The 19,993-nt window shown below is 36.8% G+C and overlaps 1 protein-coding gene across 3 annotated transcripts in view; it reads right to left on the bottom strand.

Moving 5' to 3' along the window:
- Positions 1–19,993, bottom strand: part of Sntg1 (syntrophin, gamma 1) — a 741,266-nt gene that overhangs the window by 254,085 nt on the left and 467,188 nt on the right. For all 3 annotated transcript variants that reach the window (XM_005396048.2, XM_005396049.2, XM_005396050.2), the window contains one exon: positions 11,270–11,404. In XM_005396048.2, the coding sequence (XP_005396105.1) occupies positions 11,270–11,404 (135 nt within the window). The remainder of the gene's footprint in view (positions 1–11,269; positions 11,405–19,993) is intronic.

The raw sequence follows: 19,993 nt of genomic DNA, 5'->3' as shown, positions 1-19,993 counted from the left end.
CCTGCCTGGCAAGCGCAAGGTCGTGAGTTCAGTTCCCGGTACCGGAGAAAAACCAAAAAAAAAAAAAAAAAAAAAAAAAAAAAAAAAAAAAATGGATCAAAGATCTAAATATAAAAATAAAAGCACTTAATCTGCTAGAAGATGGAAGAGGTAAAACTCTACAAAACATGGGTATAGACAAAGACTTTATGAAGAAGACCTGATCACAGAGGAAGTATTACAAAGAATCAACAAATGGGATCACATGAGATTAACAAGCTCTTGCACAGCAAATGAAACAAACAGAGGGCAGTTACCCCTTAAACAAAGAACTATCATCTAGAAAATATAAAGATTTAAAAAAATCAGACCCCCTGTATTTAGTGTCAATCCAAAAATGGTTATCTGAAATGAATAGTCTTTTCCCAGAGGAATAAATACAAACAGCAAATAAATATGCAAAAAAAGATACTCAACATCACTGGTCATGCTAGAAATGGAAATTAAAACCACGCTGACATACTTAGCATTGTGAAATGATTTGTGTGTATTATTGTTTTTGTGAGCTGCTAAAAGCTTCCTCCACTATAAAGAGGAGAATCTTTATTTTGGTGTCACTTTTCCTAAGTCTAGTTATTTCTTCCTAAATGAAATTTTGTTTTCCTCACCTTTCCTTTCCATATACCTTTTCTGCAGTGCTTCTTGGTCAACTTGCATGATCAAAGATTCCACAGTGAGAAAAGAAAACAACAACAAAAAAAGTAAAGCAAAAAACCACTCACACAAGGATGAAAAAAGCTGCTTCAAATTTCCTCTATTCTCAAACTCTGGTGTGATTCTTCTTCTCTAGATAACTCAGCTGCTCACCCCGTGAGGCCCTAGGCTTCTCCACACCTCTGAATAGTTCTTAATGGGAAAGACTGAGACCAGACTCTAGTGCTATGAAACTGCCTCCTCCTCTGTTCACCCTGCGAGGACATTCATTTTCTTTCTTCCAAATTAAAATGTTTCAATGAGAGAACTCATCTCTTCACTGTCACTCCCATCAAATGCCATTCAAAGTAAGTGCCCATGCTCCAGGAATTACTGATACACAGCCCATACTCTCCAAGGCTTGTGGTCTTCTGGAGGAAGGGCATGTGTCAGCAGATTATAATAGTAAATGTCATCACAGGCATGGAGAGAAATATACAAACAGTTCAGTGGAGACGACAGTGACCTACAAGGCCAGGAAGCCAATGTAGCTTTGCTGATGTGTTTTGATCCTTATATCCATCATTCTCCAAGGATTGTCCCAACAGACTTCTTACAAAGAATGCCAGATGAATGTGTGTCATGTCAGTTTTGTCTTACTTCTTCTCATAACATGATCTTCCTCAAATATTTGACTCTATAGGCAAAATGACAACCTCCCAATTCACTGTGCCTTACATCCCGTCCCACTGTAACCCATAAGAAACACTCACCATCCTCGATGACTTTGTAGCTTAATAAATTTCCACACATTTCTGCTTACACTGTCTCTTACCCAAATATATCTTACAAATTCTACATGATACTTAAGACATGATACCTGAACTACATCTCTTAGGAAGCAGTCTCTGATTCAGACCTCTGCATTCTATGCTATTATCACATCTATATGTACCAATATTGTATCATGTTTCATGTTAATAAAAACATAATTGTGAGCCCTTTGCATGTACCTTTCGTTATGGTTTGTGTCTGTGTATCCCCTCAAATCCTCATGCAATCATGGGGCAGGCTTTTAGAGTTTATGATTGATCCATGATCCAGTGCTAGGATTAAGGGTGTTGGTGCTATACTCGCCCTGTGGGGGGTGGATAGTTTGCATATGTAAGGGAGAGAAAGAGGCTGCTTGCCCCCACTCCTCCCTTTTAGCTCTTGTTGCTTTTGCTATCTTCCACAGCCATGAACCGGTGCCCTTTGCCATGTGCCACTCTGCCTTGGAGCCAGCCGAGTATGGACTGAAACCTCCACAGACTGTGAGCTAGATAAACCTTTCCTTTCTTCCTTCCTTAATTTTGGGTGTTGGGTATTTTGTCTCAGCAAGGAGAGAAAGTAACCAAGAAACCTTTTTAACATACTTTAAGTCATTTAATTAACAATTATTAATTACCCAATAAGATAGATTCTATTATTTTTATTCATTTGATTTACAAGTGAAATATTGAAGTAAATTTTATTCTCCTAAGTTATTTATAAGGAATCTGAGATCACTGAAGAAGTTAATGGAATAGTCTTGACTAGAACAAGTCTACTTCCAACATCTATACATTTTTTTAAATTTTATTTTAAAGAGAGTAGTAAATGAGAAAAAAAAAAGAACAATAGCAGCATACCACCATCACAAACATAAACAAATCAAAGCAAGAACATTTAAAGTGCAACAGGGTTTCACGACAAAATAATAAGAATCAACAGTGGTTGTTACATTACATATCACTATCCTCAATTGCATTGCTCAGATTACCAGATGTAAGAATGGAAGATTGTTCAAACCATTAAAGAGAATAAAAAAATAATTATTAGATAAAACATTAGAGGTAATACAGAGTTTCACTAGACAAGATGGTAGGAGTTCACCAGGGTAGTTCCATTGCACATTGTTGCTTTCAAATCATTTGATCAGATTACCAGATATAAGCATGCAAAATTGGTCAGAACATAAAAAATTTTAAACATTAACTGTTCCTTTCAATATACCTTCAGACATCAGCAATAGAGCTATCACAGTTATCCATATATATATCTATGTTTTGCCTTCCTTCTTTCTTTTTTCATCTTTCCCTCATCCCAGTCATTCCTTCCTTTGAGCAATTTCTTTCCCTTTCCTATCATCTATTCTATGTGTTGAGTTTTACCTAGTCTTTCAGGTTCTTACACCAGGATGACAATAAAATCTTTCCTTTTTTTGCAATTTTTTTTTTTTTTTTTTTTTTTTGTTTTTTTTTTTTTTTTGGTACTGGGATTTGAACTCACAACCTTGCACTTGCCAGGCAGGCACTGTGCCACTGAGCTATATCCTCTGTCCCAACACCGATACTTTGATTATTTAGAAAGATATTCATTTAGAATAACTTTCAAACATTTCAAAAGCATGTTTGTTTAAATTCTTAAGTATTTATATTCTAGTAGTCATGCGTATGATCAATATAACACATTTTACAATCTTTGGATATTTGTAAATAATGGGCAATGGCTTCTGAGGCAAAATGCTTTAAAAGATGATATTTTGGTCCATATTAAAAAGTTTTCAATAATTTGCTTTCAATGAAAATAGAAAATCGTACATTAAAATTGTTTTAAAGGCAAAAGGAATTCAGAGCACTCAGAGGTAGATAGCTTTGAGTTATAAGATGAACAGGATCTTGAGAAATAGTGTACATCCTGAGTGATACTCATTAAACAGGTATGCACACCTCAGATCATCAAGCCTTTCTTCCTCAATATAGTCAAGTGCCAGGGAGCAACATTTTCCTCCATATTACCCGCATATTCAGAAATGGTTTTCACAGGTTCTGCAGTCTAATGATATTCTTGCCATTCTAGTCTGTGTAAGCATACTGTGTGGTGTTCACACAGAAGAAAATGGCGAATGTCTCATTTCTCAGAAATTGTCCCTCTGTTAGGCAACGTATGACTACAATGTCAACTAAATATTTTAAACCAAAAAAAAAAAAAAAAACTCCATACAACCTCTTAAAACTTTAAAAGGTAATATTTGGCATGTAGGATTCCATTTATAAAGTTTGAAAAGCATGCATAATGTGTGTGTTTTGATGTGCAAAATCTCGGCTCACTGTGTCGGTGAATTTCCACCAAAAACTTTGTGATGTGGGGAAAAAGAAAAAGAAGCCTCCTGTCACAATGGTGTCCTAGCACAGATCTCAATGTTAAAAGCAGATGTTCTCTCGATGTTGTCTTCAAAATATTCCCTACAGGAACTACTAATTGTACATGGTCTTCCACCAGAAAGACTGGAGAGAATTGTATTGATCCTTAAGTCTAATATACCCATGAAAACTGCGCTGAGGGATTGGCCATACTAGCAATGTCTGGTAGTCCTGTCACGTCTGCAATTAAATCTTTGATTAGATCTAAAATCTAAGATTTTCTTATCTTTTACAGGCAACACCTTTGAAGCTTCTTTCTCCAAGTTGAAATATATAGTCATCTTGTATTGATTTTAGCCCCTTTTGCCTTCTAAAATTATCCTTGTCAATATTTAAAATCAGCTCAGCTTAAATTTAATTCTTTTCTAGGGTACATTGAAAGGGATAATACCACCAGGATAATCACTGATATTGCTGCCTTAGTATGGTAGACTGTTCCCAAGAAGGACAGGGACTAGATATTTGATTTCTGAGCACCAAGAGAGAGTGTTGCCCTCTTTCATGTTAAGTGATGTCTTGGTATACTTGTCTGACAAATGCTATGCATCATTCTGATCAGCAGTCACTTTATCTGCACCTAAAGATCATGCATCAATGCTGTGTACATTCTGATACTGTTTTCAAATGATCATAGATGGAATAGATTTTATCTGATATGATCTCAAGGCTAAAACTTCAATTGCATAAGCTCTGAATAAATCACAGACTCTTCCTGTAAACTAGCTAATGAAAACCACCAGGAAGAGGGAAAGGCAGCCTTTTTGCCGGCGGAAGTCAAAGTGAGTGCTTGGGATAGCGCAGCTTTAACTCACTAGATGTCTCTGGTAAGTACAAATGTCAAATGTTTAAGTGCTTTTCCTGATGATGAGTGTTTCACAGGATCTTCTGCACATAACTAGAACAAAAATGTCAGATGTGTTAAATATGCCAGGGTATCTTTACCCTATCTCTGCATGCCTCTCAGAATTTTCTGGAAATCCACTGTGATCCCCTACATTCCCTAGGCAAAGAGTTCTGAGCGGGCTTAAGCTCATCATTTAATGAAGGTTAATGGTAAGTAACTTTCCTTATGAATTCACTCTGATAGTGTCCATATTGTTTGGCAATAAATCTCACCAGGCTGCAATGTTTATGTGCTGACCCCTGGACCGATATTGCTTCCTAACTCCAGACATGAAGTTAAACCATGTCCTAGGTGTCTGCTTACCTTCACATTAGGTGTTCTGCCTTCTCACAGATTCCTCCTCATGCATTTACCATGAATATTCAATTCTAGATTCCCACAGCTGTGCTGAGTCCTAGTGTACGTCTGTCAAAGAGTTCAGAGTAAGGAGCTCAGAAGATCACTCAGCCTGAACTCCAAACTTATTCTAGTCTGCTAGTCCTTGAAGAGCAGACACTGGCATAATGGCTGATTGAATTGTACAACTCCTTGGTTCAGTGCCTTGCTCCTTCCAGCAAGTCTTTTACTTGGGTCCGTGTCCCAATATTCCCAGCTTCCATGGTCAGTGGGTCAGTGCCAAGTCCCACGTCATTTGTCCATCTCTGGTTATGATGTGGAGAAACTGACATGCCTGCCACTAACTCCTCAGCCCACAACTGCCCCACTGCACCTCAGGACTTACGCTGCCCAAATGTTTTCTCTGGGCCTGAGCTGTACATGCCAGATGATTCAGATGATGAAAACTCTACATGTAGCTGTCAGCTAATGGGATGGGTCTGGAAGCATAAATATCAGCTTCCTCCCTTTGGCAGTGGTATAGAAAGCTCTGATTCTCTACATCGCCTAGGACATTTCAGTCTGATGGACTTTAATTCCCCCCTCCCTTTGTGAGTAAACTGCACCATGACAGCTCTGCCATTGCCTTCCAGGCTCTCCCTCCCTTCTTTCCCTGTTTTCTAAACAGAGATTCATAGCTTCACCCTCCAGAAAGTTCTCCAGTGTAGCATCTGCTCTGCCTTTAGAACACTCCCCCACACCTCCATTAACTTGAGCAGAGAGAGACTCAAGGTAATACTTGTTATACTCAAATGTGATGTTCTCCTTCCAAATGTTGGATAATTATCACTGCCCTAATTCCCTACTCTTCCAACCTCCTATAATGTCATGACAAGTGAAGCTATCACTGCAGAGAGAGCCCATGAACAGTGCACTGTGGCAAAAAAAGAAGGCAATGCACAGAGGGGGTCAGGTTAAAAGATGTGCTTTGCAGCATGGTGGTGTTTGAGGACTGAAGGTTTTAAAAACCACACAAAGTGTATGCTCAGAAAATGTCTGGAAGTTTGCGAGCACAGTGTGCTACATTCCCTTTGCTAAGATGAGTTCCCCAGATGCAACCCAAAGGTAGAATATTAAAGGGAAGATGGTCCCAGGAAACACTTGTAGCTAAGGGGTAATGGGGTTGCAAATTGAGTGAGGGTAGGGGGTGCACATAATTATTTCACTTGGTGCAGGAAAAAGCACCTGAAAATTTTTGTACCTGCTCGTGACGAAACACTATTTCAACAACCAACAAACAAGGCATGGAAGGCACACCTAACAATGACAAAGAATAAATGTGAAAAACTTACACAAAACATCATAGTCAAAGGAAAAGGACTAAAAGTTTTCCCTCTAAGATCAGTACCAATAACAAAATATGCAAAACTAAATTAGATTTCTCATAACAATCCAAAACAGTTAAGAACTCAATTTCTTAACAATGTAATCCAAAGTAATGTAACACTAAAAAAAAAAAAAACAAAGGAAATGGAAGAATTATACTTTAAAAACTATAAGCCATTGCCAAAAGAAATTAAAAGACACAAAAAAGTGGGAATCTATCCCATGTTCATGGACTATTTTAGCTTAAAATTGCTAAGATGTTCACTTCACTCAGAGTGATCTACAGATGGAATGAAATCCCTACTAAATCCGCAATAATGGTTTTGCAAAAATGGAAAGATCCATTTGGAAGTTCATACTGAATCTCAAGAAACTCCAAGTTAGTCAAAACAATTTGGAAACAAGTAAAGCAGAATATCATATAGTTCCTGATTTTGAAATTTGTTGTAAAGCTACAGTAAAAACAAGACAAAAAATACTGTGTCACAACCATAAAGACAAATATATAAAACATTGGACTATGTAATATGGGTACAGAACTACATCCTTACATGTTTGCTAAATGATTTTTGTTAAGAACTCCAAGATGGGGGCTGGGGATTTAGCTCAGCGGCAAAAAAGCGCCTGCCTGGCAAGTGCAAGGTCGTGAGTTTGGTTCCCGGTACCGGAGAAAAACCAAAAAAAAAAAAAAAGAACTCCAAGATGTGAATGTCTTTAAGAAAAAACAAACAAATTAAATTGTACACTTACTTAACATCACATACAAACACTTGCTGAAAATGGATGTAAGACCTATAAGTAAGAGTCAAAATTATAAACATAGAAGAAAGTACTAGGAGAAATATCAGTAACACTGAATTTGAAAATAATTTGTCAGATATGAAACAAAAGGTACAGATATTGGATGAAAAATAGACCAACCTGATTTAATCAAAAGTAAAAACTTCTGGGTACCCATGGACAATATATCAGTGAAGCGGCAACTTATATGTTTGGAGAAAATGTTTATGAATCAAATATCTGACAAGAGATAACTACACAAAATGTATAAAGAATTCTTGCAACTCTACCCCAAGAAACAATCAACTTAATAGGAAATGAACAAAGGATATGAGTAGATATTTACCAAAAGAAGATATACAAATAGACAGTAAGTACCTAAGACAACGCTCAACTTACTTAACAAGGAGATGTATTTGAAAATGACTATGAGATCCAATCTCACATGAATTTGTACATGTATTATCAAAAATAGATAAAATAAGAGATTCAGCATGGAATGTTGAGAAACTGGAATATTTATAAAGTGGCAGAGGTACTGTGCAAAATATTATGGTGGTTCGGGAAAAAATAGGAGTTACTGTTTCATTCAAAAATTTCCCTTTTGGACCTGTGCAGAAAGACCTGAAAGTTGAGACTCAAACAGGTATGTGTGCTCGTTCCAAATTTAATCAAAAAGTTAAAACAACACAAATTCCACTACTGGGAGAATGAATAAACCAAATGTAATATCCGTACAGTGACATATTAATTTGCTTTAAAAAAGAATGAAGCTCTGATACATGCTTTAACATGTATAAACCTTGAAAACATCATGCTAAGTAAAATAACACAGAGAGGAAAGATCAAATATTTCATTGTTAATCTCTATTCAAGATATAGAGGAAAAAGTATAATACTGGATATCAGGAATTGAGAGGACATGGGGCATTTTTAGTTATTAAGTACAGTGTTCAGTATGAAATGACACAAATTCCAGAAAGAGATGGTGGTGGGTATATAACAGTGAGAATGCACTATACCACTGAATTGTATACTTCAAATTGGGTAAAATAGTAAATTCTGTTGTGTATAATTCATCTTAATTAAAAATCTCAGCTGACAAGTTTGGTTGTATTTTGGACTATCTATATTTCACTGATACACGTTTGTATTTATGAAATCACAAAGTTTATTATTAGAACCTTATAGTAAACTCTGAAATCAAGAAACAAACACTGCAATATTGTTTTCACCATCAGGATAGCTTTGGCTACTATCAATCCTTTGAATTTCTACCTGAATTTTATAAACCACTTGTACATATCTGTATGAGAGTTTTCACTGGCTTTGGTTTTTGAGGAGATATAACAACTCATCCATGTTTAAACTTCTATTAATAATCATGTTCTTTTTCTCCATTTATTTGTTTATTTCATTTAATTTCCTTCATCATGGTTTTGTAATTTTCAGGATAGATACTGTATACATCTTCTGTTAAATTTATCCCTAAATGTTATAATTTTGATGAATTGTAAATTTTTAAATTTCATTTTTAAAGTTCTTATTGCTAGTTATAGAAACTGTAATATTGTGTTTATTTCCAGCAACTCTGCTCAATTTGTGTTAACCTGCTTTTCATGAATTTTTGGGAGTTTATCTGCTTACTTGATAAAACCTAGAAATAACATATTATCTGTTCCTTTACAATTGCTATGCTGTTTGTGTTCATTTCCTGAATTGCTGTACAAGCTAGAACATCCGAAAGAATGTTGAGTAGAAGAGGTACAGGTGTTGACCTCTAATTTGTTTCACCCTTGGAAAGAATGTTCAGTGTTAACTATAAAGTTATTCATAAGTGCTTGTTGTCACATAAATATGATTTATGTTTTGTTGAAAGTGCTTCTTATTTATAGGTGTTGAATATTATCAAATGCTTTTCTTGCATTTGTTGACATTGCCCTGAAAAATTTCCTCATAATTCTATTTGTGTTCTCAGTATGCTGAGGTTTATTTCTTCACACAATTTATCTTTAAGAGTGGGTCTATGTGTTTTATCTATTTTCCTTGAAAAGTTTGAAATCAATACTATTATTTTGTGCTGGAAGAATGAAATGTACAATTATATCTAATGCATGATCTAAGGCATGTGTGATATATTTATTCCAGAGCATTGTGTGAATCATACTTGTCCTCTGAAAAGAGAGAGAAAGAGAGAGAGAAAGAGAGAGAGAAAGAGAGAGAAAGAGAGAAAGAGAGAAGAAATGGACTGCTATTCTGCTATTAACCAAGGAGAAGAAAGGGCAATCCAATGGGAACATTTTAATCAGCCTTGACATCCAAGCCCATGATTCAGGATGATTTAAATGGCCTGTGACAAAAGAATAGTTCACAGTCTGCAAAATGCCCATTAGCTTTCATTAGCGAGGGTCCACTGATTTAGGGCCCTGTGTGACTCCCACTGGATGTCATGAAGAAGTGATGTGAAAACTCCAGTTCAGCATTATTCACCGCCAACTCAACACTGCAAGGTAAGTCTGTTAGCAGGGAACAAATTAAACCTCCATGCTAAATGGCTGCAGATATCTAGGGGAACACAAGAGCCGAGCATTCAATATGTTCCATAATTATTTTTCTGAGATCACATATGGCTACATTACTGCAATGATGCATTTAATGATATTACATGACAAACAGTAAACTCTAGAATTTACTCTGTTTATGATAAAATCTTTTCATTGAATTAAATCTAATCTCACCTAAGGAAGTTCTCCACAGCTGTGCTTCCACCATATTAAGTACACCATCAATTTTGTGCAGAAATTCATGGCTCTTTAGGAGGCTAGATGAACACCAGTGTGATGTATCCATAGGTTAGCTCATTGGAGAAAGGAATGCTAAAGAGGCATAATTCTGTTATGGTGGTCCATAGAACCTTTTTGGTGCAATTCCAGGGAAAAATCATTCACACTAAATCCAGCATCGACTACCTAAAGCTTTTTGCTTTGCTAATACAGGGAGATGGGCTCCACTTTTGTATCATATCAAAGATAAGACTAAGGGGGATCTTCACACAGTGTTCTTAGCCAGTCTTGTTATATATAGGCAGCTAAGTCAGATACAATGGTATAGGCAGTCAGATAGGGCTAGGCCCTCAAAGGAGCAGTGCAGAAGATGAGATACCTTGCAACTGTGGGAGAGACAGACACCTCCAGTTGTGGGCCAGACCTCAAGACAAAAGATGAAATAAATGCACCCACACACTTCCTAAGGATAAACATCAAGGATTGATATTCTAAATAGGTATCCATCACCTTGAAAAAGCCAGGAAGAGTCACTAACCCAACTCCCTTCAGGAAAAGCCCCTGTTTTGTATTCCTGCCTGCTTTCTGCATGACTTGCTTCCCCACTTGACCCCGATTTAATTCACTTTACCTGAGCAATTACCATAGTTCTGCCCCATTTCATGCCCACCTTACAATTTTCCATTCTTCCCACCTTGGACCTGCCTCATGTCATGGAATTGCTCTATAAAATCCCTGAGGAAGGCAATTTCCTGAGCAACCCACTTGGGCCCACTTCTGTCTCTCTCTCAGACAGAAGTTTTCTTCCCCCCAATAAATATACTCTGCTCTTAACCTCCACTGTTCCTAAAACTCATTCTTCAATTTTAGAGAACATGAACTTGTGCTGGACATCTAGCAGGTTGCAAGTTTCTGTTTCTTATATCATTTTGTGTAAACAAATGGCATGCACTCTCCTATAACCAGAAAACGCAAGTGTCAGTTTGTTTCATAACAGTTAAGTGTCCCCGGACAGCATGGTGGATTTAGGCTCTAAAGGTGGACCCAGGTAGGTCTTCACACTGGGCTATGGCTTCCTGAGCTATGTGAACAAGACCTACACCCAGGAACATGGATTGGGCTTTGAAAGTAGAACATATGAAGTGTTTTCTGCAAATAAACATTTTTATTAACAAAAAATGTCAACAGAAGGAAAAGCTACTTACACCAGAATAGAAAGGCTCACCAGACACGCATATCACATCCTGCTCCTGGATGATCAGAATGTCTTTGGCTAGGTGCAGCCGGACTTTGAAAGGCTCCTGATTACCATCCTGCAGCAAACAAATCCCTGTCTTTGTCTTCAGACAAAAAAAAGCAAAACAGAAAAAAAGGTGTTCTTAGTTTATACTCTCATGGCCTGTTGACAGTAAAGCATGACACATAATGTTCTAGAGCTAAGGAAAATGTGCTAAACTGGGTCTGAGTGTAACAATACAGTGTAGAGAAAAAACATGAACATTCTAAGCAAACTAAGTCTTCCAAGAATGCATATGATGCTGAAAAAATCCACACAGATTTGGAGAGTAGAATTACAGAAGAAATACTGTACTGCATTTGAAAAATAATGAAAATTTGGTTTCATAGTTATGATCTAAATAAAAAATAATAGCTTTATTGACATACAATTCACATTCTGTACTATTAAGTCTCTCAAATGTGTAGTTCATGTGTTTCTAGAATATTTAGAAGTGTGTGCCCATTACTCTAAAGTTCGAGAACTTTTTCATCACTCCCCCAAATACCCACAAACCCCCATGTCTTTCTTCTCCCTTTACATGTCCCAGCTTAGCCAGGAACTAATGTACTTTCTGTTCCTACTATAAAAATTGAGAGAAGGGGAAGGAGGGCAGAGTGAGGAAGAGGACATAGAAGGAATGAAGTTGCATATGCACGTGTACCAAATCTGCGTGATGGATGTGATCATTACCTACTGCAAACATGTACCAACACAAGCAAAAGTAAAAAGTTTAAAACTGGTAACCTACCTTCCACTATTTGGTCACTCCTAGTTGTCTATACACACATGTTTATACAGAAACACACTCTCACGTCCACACACAAACACACATATGCACAAACTTTATAGACATGAGAGGATGTGGATACAAGTTAAATGAACTACTATATTAGTACAGTGAAGAAAAGAAAACCAGCTGGGTGCGGTGGTGCATGCCTGTAATCCCAGCACTTGGGAGACTGAGGCAGGAGGACTGTCATGAGTTCAAGAAGACAGCCTGAGCTACAAAGTGATCTCAAGGCCAGCCTGAACTGCATTGCAAGACCCTGCCTCAAAAAGACAAAAGCAAAAACAAAAACAACCAACAAAACCTGAAAAGCAGAGCATAATTTAAATTCTCAATTTTTCTTTTACTCCTAAACCTGTTTTTATTCATATATATTAGGGAACTGTGCAAGCAGATGTGTACAATTTCTGGATTTTTACTATAGGCCTTAAATTATCACCTCGATCATCACTGAAGTCTGGGAAGCTTGTAACTTTCAAACCATATTGGTGCTTTAACCCTCACCCTGAGGAAAACATTCGCCCTAGTATGTGCGTTTAACTTTCCCCCTTGTCACTGATAAAAATGGAAATTCCTTTGAGATAGAATATCATCTCAGGCTGTCTTTCTAAACCCCCCAAAATCAGCAGCAATAACTACTTTAGAAATGACATTTTCATGTGATAATTACTGAAATGTTCTTAAGTAGATGGACAGATAGATTGTGATATATCTTCATCCATAACATTTAAGGACTGCAGTGTCCCGGACAAATGATACCAAGCTTTCTCCTAGAGTATAATTTTCCATGGAGATTACCCCTAGTTTGTTTCTTTAGAAGAATTTTCTGTAATGCTGGTAAAAATATATTTAGATACTGCAATTTTCAAAGATCAGTCTGTAAACTGATTTATCCATGTGCCAATATGTACCATATCACCCTGTATCACATATAATCATATACTAGTCTGAAGTCATTTTGTAAGAGTTATGACTTTCTTTTAGGAAAAAATAGAAGCTTCTTTAAGTGCAAAGACAGCATTCTTACTTCATCCCTGGCAGCAGCACACAGCAGGTGCTCACTAAATCATGCCAGCTAATCTAGTCTAAAATGTAATTCAAGTGGATATGTCTAGTAGAAAAATACTTCAGCACAAGAAAATTAGACTTTCTTTACTATAAAACATGATTTTTGTACATTTTCACAGGAAAAGTATCTCATGCTCTTGTGTGATCTTGGTGGTGCAGACATGCAGGCACTCCAAGCATTTGCGGAGTGAAGATGTAAAATCATACATCAAAGCTAGGTGAAGGTAGCTGAACACAGTTGATTTTTCAGTGTACAGTGCATTTGAGCCCATCCCCCACCCAGCTGTCACAAATATTGCTATTTCAACTTCAGGATGACAGAGGGGCTTTTTCCTGAGAGCCCAGAAGTGCACTATTGTTACACATCAAAGAGATACAGATCATCCAGAGAAAGGTTAAGAACTCAGGCACATCCATAAGGGCTCTCTCAGCTCATTTCCAGCATGGACAAAGCCAGCATTGACTCAAGTGATGCGTCAAATGTCCTCAAATTACTGGATAGTTGTCTAGAAAACAGAACACAGTTCACTTTTGGGCCCCAAAGGGACAAAATTTACAAAAAATGAAGAATAAGATAGATTTTTGTTAGAGTGAAGCCCCATCCCCAGCCCCTGAAAATAACTGCTTGGAGCAAACAGGAAGATCTTGGGACAAACTGACCTTAAAACACATAAATTTTTTTCAAAGCTTATAGGATTATATATTTCTACCATGAGGTCTCAGCCAGAGCACATGAAAATGCATTCAGTCTCATACATGCGTTCCTTTTACAAATATCACATAACATGCACAGAAAATCAGATATGAAGCAGGCAACAGTTGTTGACCTGAAAATCTTCCTACTTATTTGGAAAGTACCAGTGTAAATGAGATGTAATGCGATATCTGGTAGGAGAACATTGAGGAGTTAAGCATTAAATATTCTTGTAGAGAAGGAGATTTCAAAGAGGATCAGCGGGTACAAAATATGTGCGGTTTGTCTCAAAAAATAAATTGGGGAAGTGATGAGCAGAGAAGACAAGGAGGCAGGAAGACTGCAGCAGAAGGAAAAAGGTATCTTTAGGCAGAGATTGTGTGGCCCAGCAGAGACTGTGGAACGAGATGCTTTGGAAGAGGAGGAAGTGGGTCCAGGTCCGTGAATGACGTGGCAGGGGTTTGAAAGAACAGAAGTGCTCCAGCCGAATGTGACTGTAAAATAATATGCTCACATTTAGGCATTCTAATTCCGTTTCTTACAGGAGAGGAAAAGCAATTGAGGAGATTGGAAGGTGAACAGATAGTGTCCGCGGAAGTTGAGACTTTGGCTGGAGAATGCTGGGGACTGGTGAACAGCTCCGTTAGAGCCAGAGTCCCTCGGGGAGATGAAAGAAGATAAAAAATAAATAAGTTTCCAGGCTGAGTGGTGAGGAGGAGCCATGTGGCTTGATGGGGATCCTCATGAATGAAATGCTGTGCATCCTTTTATCTGTTTATTATTAACAAACACTGAGCCTGTGCCAAAGAATATTAATCACTGCGCTCTCTCAAGCCCTGTGCAAGTGAGGCACTTTCACCGAGGACAGCAGCCGGGGCTGAGAAGCAGCAGGTCCAGGCTGGATCCAGACTGTTGGGCTCCTTGTGTTCTTTACTATTTGCTTTGGTTTCTCTCCCACAGAGATGGCCCGTGGGAGCCTTCCCCAACCACCCTACAATCAGTGATGTGGTCGTTACCATCCCAGTGGGGCTCGTGTTGTATCTCAGTAATAGGACGCTGCCTTACCATGTGCAAGCGCTTAGGTTTGATCCGCAGGAGTATAGAACAGCCCCAAATTAACAATAACATAAATAATGGAAACAAAAGGAATCCAAATTTAGTGTGACTATTTCTGAAAAGCACCTCGTCTGGAACCAGCTGTTCATTAGGAGGAAAGAAATGAGTAATGGACCACTTTTGGAGTAATAAACAATTCTCCTCTAAAACCATGCCACTTGGGGTCGTAGCACACTGCCTGGAGTGGGCACAGATTCGGTCTCCAGTCCTCGTTTGCTCTGTGTAATCTACGGCAACCTCAGGGGCCAAGTTTTTGAAACACCAATGATACAAAGTGTTTAAAAATTAAAAGTTACCTATATAATTACTGACCCTCAATTTTAGGATAAATATAAACCATCTACTGATTTTTATTTTTCATTTATTTAATAATTAACAATTATTTATTTCTAAATCTTGTCACTTATGCATGCATCACACGTAAGTGGAGAAATGCATGTAATTCATATAAAGTACTAATTGATTATAAACCACGCATAAAAGTTAACATTTTAAAGATGATTCATAAAAAGAACACAAGTCAAATATTGTTTTTTTGTGCCTGATGAATGTATCACTTAGATTTTCTAAATTCCACACTGGAGACCATTTGCATGAAGGAATTAATAAAAAATGACATTTGTTAATTACTTAAAAGGCACTATTCTTTAAACCTTACTCATTGGCTGGGTATTTTTCAAATCAATGAAAAATAGTTATGAATTTGCAGGGATTTATGCTTTGTTGCATAATCAAATCTTATATTTAAACTTTTAAAGAATTGAACTTATTATCTGGTTTGGAACTTTTAAAAGGTAAGCTGTCATCTGTCTATGTCCTGCTTAGAAGTTAAGAGCTTTTGAAGTTATGTTCTAATATTTTAATCAAAAATTGAAAGGGAGTTGTCACGAAACTCACTTGCTTTTCTATGTTTTTTGATTAGCAATCTCTTTATTCATAGATTTTCACTGACATACCAAAATAGGTACCCTTCTACAGCCGCCATGACAGGCTCCATCTATCCTGTCCAACACTGGGTTGGCCCACAGGTGGTTTGATTGTGTTTCTTGTTTAGAGAGACATTTGCCCTAACAGATCATCAAATCATTATTTCCCTTCTTCGCACAGCCAAGAGGATTGTCCCTCACCAGATTTTGTAGGGTAGGGGACAAACATTTCCCTTCATCTTCCTCCTTTCTCCTTTTGGGTCTCCACAGCATCTTGAAACTTTTTCTTAGCGTAAGTTTGCAGTACATAATGAATGTATTCACTGTGGGTAGTTGGTACTTTTGAAATAGAGAATTTACAAGATCAAACATAATAAACTAGGCAGAAACTGCAATATAAATTGCAAATACGCTTGCAGGTATTTCTGTATTTTGGTTGTCAAACACAATTCCTTTTGTAAGCCTGTAATCTTAAGCAATTTGCAATTTATTATGCTGAACCTTATTGTAGCTGTAGTATGCTATTATTTCAGATCAGGTGCCTCAAACTCTGTTTTATCATTTACCTTCCCCTTACTGGATTACTTCCAATCTTGCCTTTTATCTCATCTAAATTCTAGCCATGTGTTGATTCCTGGTACAAGATTCCTTGTTATTTGAAGCCTTCTGAAACCACCCTATCTGAGGACGATTCCTCATTTTTATCAACTACAGGCTTTTGTTAAAGAATATTCAACTCCAAAACATATTAGTAATACATTTTGACATCCCATGTTATGATTTCAGTGATATTTGTTTATAACACATTATTTATTTTTATTTCAAGATATTTTAATGATTAGTTATTACACTTTTCCTTACTGAGGATAATTAATCTGTATGACCCAGCAGAGCAGTTTATTCATAGTGCAGTTTCTTTTGGCATTTGTTGTTTATATTAGGGCTCAGAAAATCATGCCCCATGGACTGGTGCTTGGAAGGTGCCACAGATTCCAGGTCTCTCGCCCTTTCTTTGAGATTCCTCTCTTGAAGCAGGGGATAGGCATTTGCAGACTTATTGCATCTCCCTGACTGGGTTATCAAAACAGGAAAACTACTGCCTCTGTCTTCTTCCTGAAATCTTATTCACCAGGAAGACTAACTCAAGTTGCAAAAAGAGAACTGAATCCAAACACCATGGTGAGATGCAGGGTAACTGTCCAGTCAGTGTCGGTCCTCTGGGCCCACTCATCCACCCACAGCACAATTTCCTAGCCCTCTCAAATCGTCTGCACGCTACTTTCCTCTCCCCATTGAGATTTAAGCTTTAGCTGCCTATCCTTCGCTTGAAGTTTCATACATAGTACATGGATACTGTCTTTCTGCACATTAATTAATTTGTGTGCTGTTTCCTGTTAATCTGTCTATAGCCGGCTTATTTCATAGACTGAAACTATTGCAGTTTCAGTGGGAACATATTAACTTCTCCACAGCTGGAATGCAATATTGATTATATTTCATTATAGAAAGGGCTGAATTAAAGTACAAGTATGTACTAATTATTAAAATAGTAAATAAACCACAGACGTCAGCAGTACACCTATTCCAGTGATCTTTATATATACATATAAATTTTGTTTTTCATTTTAAAGAGAAAAGAAAAAACCCAGAATAACAAAAACACATACACAAAACATCATAGAAAACAATAAAAATGATACAGCATTTCAAAACAAGATGATAGGCTATTAACATTGGTTGTTATATTACATTAATTGCTATCATTTTGTTTTGAGGTCATCTATCATTTTTGTTGTTTTTGTGTTGTTTTGTTTCTGTCTTCACAGTTGTTGTTTTGTTAGTTTTCTCTTTAAAATAAAATAGTAAATAGTCATATCTTGCTTGGGAAAGAGGACAAGTTCTGAGAAATGCATTTTTAGGTAATTTTATTACATGAACATCACAGTACAATTACAATAGGATGCCTGGGATGTCACTAGATGATGTAATCTATCATTTACTGAAATGCTGGTAGTGCAAGACTTTATATTAAAAGAATTACATAGTATTTTTACAATCAACATAAAGACGTGCCTTATAAAGAGTGTAAATTTGAAAATGAAATAGGAAGAAAAGCTAGAGTAATGAAAACATATTGGCTTATATGAACACATACATTAATTTAATGACACTTTTTAAAAGCAGATATAATCATAGTAGTGTCTGGTTTTGTCTAAAATTTTCCCTCTGGATTTTACATTTTCTCCATATAGTATTTTCTGTAAGTTTCTATCTTCATTTTCCCTTACATCTAGACTTATAAAAGTCAATTCTTTAATGAATTGCAATCTTTATGTTCAAAAATTTAAATATTGCAACCAATAAATATTTCTTTTAAAAAGTCTATGCATTGAATAGTTAAGGTGCTTTCAAAAGGAAATTATCTGGTCAGGGTTCTTCTCCTTTTTACTAAGATGAAACTTCCTGGCATGTGTAGGGTATAGTCTACCTTGAACTGATGGGAATTTATATCAGATTTTCATCTTTATTCCTTAGTAACAGTCAAAAGGAAAAGAAATTATATTGAATGTATCTTGCACTTTGATATGATTTCCAGAAATGTAGTACTGTAAAAAGAGGTTTAAGCTTATTACTAGGAGTTTGATCTGGACATTATACCTTTACTTCTCAACAATTAATTAAACAGCCCATGACATTTCATAAAACCTCTCAATTTCCTCATGGCAAAATGACAGTCATACTAAATTTTCTTTATGGTTTCTGTCCACTTAAATCTTCAGCCACTATAAATATCAGGCAAACTCCGATTCTGTGTGATTTGACCATATGCACAGCATCTGGCATCCTGCCAACTGGCCACTGGGTGGCAGACATGCAAGCATTGTGCTGAGGAGTTTGGGACCGGTTTACTCCTGCTGTGTACAGAATGTAAATGACAAAAATTCCTAAGGAACTTGTTACAAGAGGAAAAGAGTCTTCTACCAGGAAGCAGTCCTAAGACGATCACGATGGTATCCCCATTCTAAATCTATTAAAACATGTTATGGTTTGTATCTGTGTGTCCCCTCAAAGCCTCATGTGGTCATGGGGCAGGCTTTCAGAGTTTGACTGATTTTGGGTGTGAGAGCTACACCGCCCCGGGTGGATAATTTGCATATATAAGGGAGAGGAAGAGGCTACTTGCCGCCATTCCTCCCTTTTTAGTGCTTGTTGCTTTTGCTGTGTTCTGCTGCCATGAGCTGTAGCCCTCTGCCATGTGCCACTCTGCCTTATAACCTGCCAAGTATGGACTGAAACCTTCACAAACTGTAAGCACAATAAATCTTTCCTTCGTTACTTTGGGGCATCAGGTATTTTGTCCCAGAAACGAGAGAAAAGTAACCAAGACAAACCATAAGGAGAATCTTCTAGATATCCTGACTCAACATATCAAACCAACTTTAAAAAGAGACCTAGAACAGCTTATGTCAGCCTCTGAAGTCTAAAATAAGTTTTGTTATAATAAAATTTAACCACTATAATCTTACATGGGTGTCACATGAGTCTCATGCACACAAATATTCACAGAATGAGTGCTATGCTGTTCAAAAGAAGACAGCATTGTGATAGAAATAGAACACTTGGTACATTCAAAATTGAGTATCTAAGTAAAACTAGGTAAGACAATTAAAATTCAAGCTTAGAATAATGTGCAAATTCTCTAAAATATTAGTTCAATTGAGAAAAAAGAACTGCAAAATGTTGAGATAATACAATGCATGAATTATATACTTTGACCCTATAGTATTTACCGAAGCACATGAGAGAGTTTTGTTAACAAATAACTGTGATGTAATTGGAAAAGTTCTACCATAAATATACGAAGTATAATTGTACTTAACTTTTTTAAATGAAAAGAGATATAGCATTAAAATACAAAACAACTTACTAGTTTTCTGAAAGACCTATTCTCACATTTAAGACTTTGTAATGGAACAGTGGTATTTGAACAGATATTTTTGCACTTGCATCAGAGGAAAATAAAGAATTGATTGTACAAATTCATGCTAGAAATGTAAA

The sequence above is a fragment of the Chinchilla lanigera genome, unplaced genomic scaffold, assembly GCF_000276665.1.
Source record: "Chinchilla lanigera isolate Chin_1 unplaced genomic scaffold, ChiLan1.0 scaffold00053, whole genome shotgun sequence".
NCBI lineage: Eukaryota > Metazoa > Chordata > Mammalia > Rodentia > Chinchillidae > Chinchilla > Chinchilla lanigera.
The sequence above is the reverse complement of the archived record's forward strand: the minus strand, read 5'-3'. Positions and strand labels throughout refer to the sequence as shown.